The sequence below is a fragment of the Fonticula alba genome, assembly GCF_000388065.1.
Source record: "Fonticula alba strain ATCC 38817 unplaced genomic scaffold supercont2.3, whole genome shotgun sequence".
NCBI classification, from domain to species: domain Eukaryota; order Rotosphaerida; family Fonticulaceae; genus Fonticula; species Fonticula alba.
In genome coordinates, this window is record NW_009242973.1 from 1,401,945 (window position 1) to 1,406,430 (window position 4,486).

Below are 4,486 nucleotides of genomic sequence, written 5' to 3' on the forward strand. Positions count from 1 at the left end.
AGGGGCATGACACCGGTCAGCAAAAGGGGGCGGAGATGCTCCCCTTGCGGGAAGCTGCTGCGCATCGGGGCGGGAGGGCAGCAAAGAAGAAAGAGCCGCTGCGGAGCAGTGGGCCAGGGGGCCGGGCGAGACGCACCGACTCCGGACCGCCCATGTCGGTCAGATTGCCAATCTGGTCATTGGGCAAGTAGCCGAGCGTGTCCTGCAGGGGGAAGTGACAGTACTCGCAGGCATTCACCGGGGTGTCATGCTCGGCCTGCTGGCTGGCCAACGGCATGTGACACCGATGGGCTGGCCGTTCGGGCCCCCCCTCGGCGGGGGGAGCCGCCGTGCCGGGCGTCAGCAGGCCCGGCGGCTGGGGCCGAGCGTCGGCCTGCGCTCGCACACAAACCGGCCGGGCACACTGGCGCAAGGACAGATGATGAGGCAGGGGGACATGCGGCAGCAGGGCAGCCGTGATGCAGGCCGCCACGAGGGCTGTCTCGCCCTGATCGCCGGCGCGGCCGCCGGATATCAGCACCACATGGCGAATGTCGGTCGCAAGCCAGGCACGAACCAGACTGCATTGATGGGTGACCAAAGCAGCAACATGGCCAGGGGAGAGTCAGACGCGGGTGCCGGCAGGCAAGTGTGAAGAGCAAGCAGGCAAGCAAAACAAGAGGCAGAGGCCCTGACGGGCACGCACTGGCAAATGCCGAGAATGGAGCTGAGGGTGCGCTCGGTGGGAGCACCACCGGCTGTGGCCGAGGCGCCAGAGCCATCGGCCGCTTCGGAGATGATGTCCACCGTCTGGGGGAAGGCCACACTGAGATTGCGACCGAGGCGCTCGGCCAGCTTGGCGTCGATGGACATGCGCTGGGGGTTGGGAGACGGGGCGGCGGCCAGAAGGCCCGACAAGGCGGTGCTCGACAGGGGGAAGGCCTTGTCGCTGAGGCGCAGAATCATGACATGCTCGGCGGCCACGGGACCAGACTCATACTCCTGGAGAATGTGTTGGATCTGTTTGGGTGGAGGGTGGAGGGGGGAGGGGGCGGACAGAGCGGACAATCGCCAGATGGTTAGAGGACTCGGGCAAGTACACTCGCGCAGATGTGCACGCGTGGGGGGGAGGGGGAGTTCATGTGTGTGTGTGTGTGGCCGACTGTCCTGCACACCAGAAGGGGCCAGCCGGGAGGACGCCCGGAGGATGGCAACACAAGGACAGGGATCCGGAGCGAAGAGGGGGAAGGGGAGGAGAAAGAGGCAATGGGCATACCGCTTCCAGGCGGGACACCTCGGCCGAAACTATGGCCGAGATGCTGGGCGCCGGCACCAGGCAGGGATCGGACCGAGTGCGCCAGAGGATGCCGACACGCCGGGCGGCCGGGCTCTCCACCACCGCGCCCAAGGCGCTCGGGGGAACCGGGAAGGATCGGCCGAGATCCGTCACATAGGGCGAGGAATAACTCCGATAGGAGGGAGATCGACTGTCAGGGGAGGTTTGGAGATCGCCGTTCAGCAGCGAGGCAGCCAGCTCGGCGGACGAGGGGGACGTCGCGCGGGGGGCCGCAACCACGGCGGCGGCGGCGCCGCCGCCGCCGCCGCCGGGGAGGGTGCCGGAGCCCGGGTCCCCGGGCCCGGCCGAGGGGCTGCTGGCCATGCCGAGGCTGACCGAGAGCCGGCGCATGCGCGACTGGAAGCCTGCCACCAGGGGGGATGCTTGCGACGACCGGGGCGGGCTGTTTGGGGCGGATGCCGGCCCGACCGGGCGCAAATGGTGCACCTCGGCCAGCGACGGACGAACCGGGTCCACGGCTCCGGGAGACAGTGACGGCAGGGAACTGGACGGATGTGACAGGTCATCCAGGGGGGGGATGGTCGCGGTGGCTGGCTCGGAAGATGCCGACATCATGAGGAGACGCCCGTCGGAAGGGTCCCCCGGGCATGGGGAAGGGGCACACGGAGCCCCGGTGCCTGGGCGCTCGAGGACATGGTCATACGGGACAAAGCGCAGGAAGGGGGACATCATGTGGAAGCTGGACAGCCACGCGACGGACCGGCGACCGGTTGAAGAGACGCGCGGACGTGTGGCCGCACCACCGGGCGAGAGGATCGGACAGTCGGCCGTTGGGTCGGCGGTTGCCGTGGCCGCCGACGGGGTGGCGGAAGTTGAAGCCGCTGCCGGGGTCGCTGCCGGCCCCGTGGTCGATGTCGGGGGCGGCAGAGGGAGGATCGAGGAGAACATCCTTGGAGGAGATCCGACGAGATGCGGCGAGATGCAGCACGCGCGCGCACGCGGGGAGAGGGGGGGGAGGGGGAGAGAGAGTGGGGGAGGGGGGGGGGGGAGTGGAAGCAAATACAGGGCTCACGCTTAGGCTGACACGCTCACTCTCGTTGTGCTACTCTTGTTCGCTCGCCCTCGCCGCCCTCGGGGATGGATCGGCAGGCAAGAGGGGTTAAGCTAGGGGAGGAGGGGGAGTGGGGTCAGTGGGCTTGTCCGCGTGTGGGCATGCCTCGCTTGTTGACAGTCCCACGAGGCGGGTGCGCTCCGGAGGGGGGCTGGACGCGGCTGTGGGGGAGGGGGGATCAGGCGTGTTTGGCCGGAGACCGCGAGACAGGAGATCGTGAGGAGACGGCGTGTGCGCGCGCGTGCGCGAGAGAGAGAGAGAGAGGGGGGGGAAGGGAGAGGGAGGGGAAGGCAGATCCTTCGGAGACCGGGCGGCGAGGTCCGGAGCTCGGCGCGTAGGGCGAAGCGGAAGCAGAGGGAGGATGGAGGAGGGATCAGGGGGAGGGAGGAGAGGGAGGAGAGGGAAGGGAGGAGGGGGGATGTACTCGACACCAGTCCGGGAGGGTGCGGGGGACCGGCTTCAAGATGCGCCCGGGCGCGAGGGGGATCACACGTCTCCCACCCCGCCCGGGGGGGGGGGGGGAGGGAGACAGAACAATCCGGACATTCTCGGGGGGCCGCCTCGAGCGACGCCCAGCCTCCCTGCCCGGAGGTGCGAAATGCGGGCATTCCTTGCACCTTGGTGGCCGGGTTGAAGGCCGATCGGGCAAGGAACCCAAGCGAGGCCTAGAGAACAGAAATGGAGAGCGAGAGAGAGAGAGAGAGAGAGAGAGAGAGAGACAGAGAGAGAGAGAGAGAGAGACAGAGAGAGACAGAAGGACAGGTGGCGAGACAGGCGGGGGAGAGACTGTGGAAGATCAAGCAGATGGGAAGAGATGGTTGGCAGCCAGCCGGGCATCGCGCGCCGGCCCCCGGCGGTTCGCCCGGGAGAGACGGCCGGCGAGCGATCGTCCGAGCCCTGTCCGCCCCCGTCCGCCCCCCTCCCTCGGCCTCCGCTACACCCACACCCCGGGGGGACGGCGTCCCAGTTTGCGCCTCCAGGCGTGCATTATCTCTCGGTCGACTCCCTGGGGGGCGCCGGGGGCAGGGCCCGGGGCCCGGGGCCCGGGGCCGGGGGGCGCCGGGCGCGGGTCGGCCCGAGGGGGCGGGGGCCCGGGGCCGGGAAGACGGCATGGACGCGGCTCCTGGCCAACCGCGAAGGAGCAAGGGGGTGGGGAGGGGGGGGGGCGGAAAGCAGATCCGGTGCCTCGGCGTTTCGACGCCCATCCGCAGGCACCAACGAATTGGGCCAGGGGCGTTTTTGCTATCTCGCTCGGCCCTTCGTCGGAGGAGTACGAGGCCGTGCCGGCGGCCGGGCGGGCGAGCGAGCACGGGCACGCTGGCGCCGGCCCCCGGGCCTGAGGGCGTAGTAACATGCGCGCCGCGCGTCCGGTCCGTCGACACGCGCACCGGCAGCGCCGGACCCCATGCTGTGGCCATCCGGCCGCGCGAACGAGCGTGGCCATCCGTCTGCCCGTGCCCCCCGACTCCGGAGCACGGGGCGGAGGGGGGGGGGGGGGGCTGCGACAACATATTGCCAAGTATCGCCCGGCCAGCGTCATCGGCGCGGCCCCGACGATCGGGGCATATCCGCTCGCAGTTCGGCGAGCACGCACATACGTGCACGGGGCTCCGGGGCAAGAAACTGACGAGGGCGGGGGGGGCCGGGGCCGGGGCCGGAAGGGCGTGGGTGCTGTCATCCGCGTGTTAATGTGAAATTGCGCATCTGTCGATGGGCGCCTCGCAGGCGTCTCTGTCCCCCCCCCCCCACTCTCGCGCCCATACGCGCGCCCGTGCCCTCACCCGCGCACCCATCTCCAGGCGTGGTCGGGGCACGCTGCATGCGTGCGTGCGAGAAAAAAAAGGTCCCACGGCCGAACACCGACGAAGGGCATCGGAAAAACGCGCGACCCTGGCCCGGGCGGGCCTGATCCCCCCACCCCTCCTCTTTCTCCGATGCGCCCTCCTGGCGGGACGCCGCCGTCCGGGGATGCGTAGCCATGTTTCAAACGACAATGGCCCGGATGGCGCTCCGGCGGGCCCGAGCTAGGCTGGGGGCCGCGCAGCGGGGGCCAGGGGCGCAGGGGGGGGGGGGGGGGCCGCCTGGCCGCCTCTTCCTGG

The 4,486-nt window shown here is 70.0% G+C and overlaps 1 protein-coding gene across 1 annotated transcript in view; it reads right to left on the minus strand.

Moving 5' to 3' along the window:
* The window catches only part of H696_02101 (hypothetical protein), a gene marked incomplete at its 5' end in the record, with an annotated part of 7,772 nt that extends 5,548 nt beyond the window's left edge, over positions 1–2,224 (minus strand). Inside the window, 3 exons of the mRNA XM_009495999.1 lie at positions 137–560; positions 686–999; positions 1,256–2,224. Of these exons, the coding sequence (XP_009494274.1) occupies positions 137–560; positions 686–999; positions 1,256–2,224 (1,707 nt within the window). The remainder of the gene's footprint in view (positions 1–136; positions 561–685; positions 1,000–1,255) is intronic.
* Positions 2,225–4,486: the final 2,262 nt, after the last annotated feature.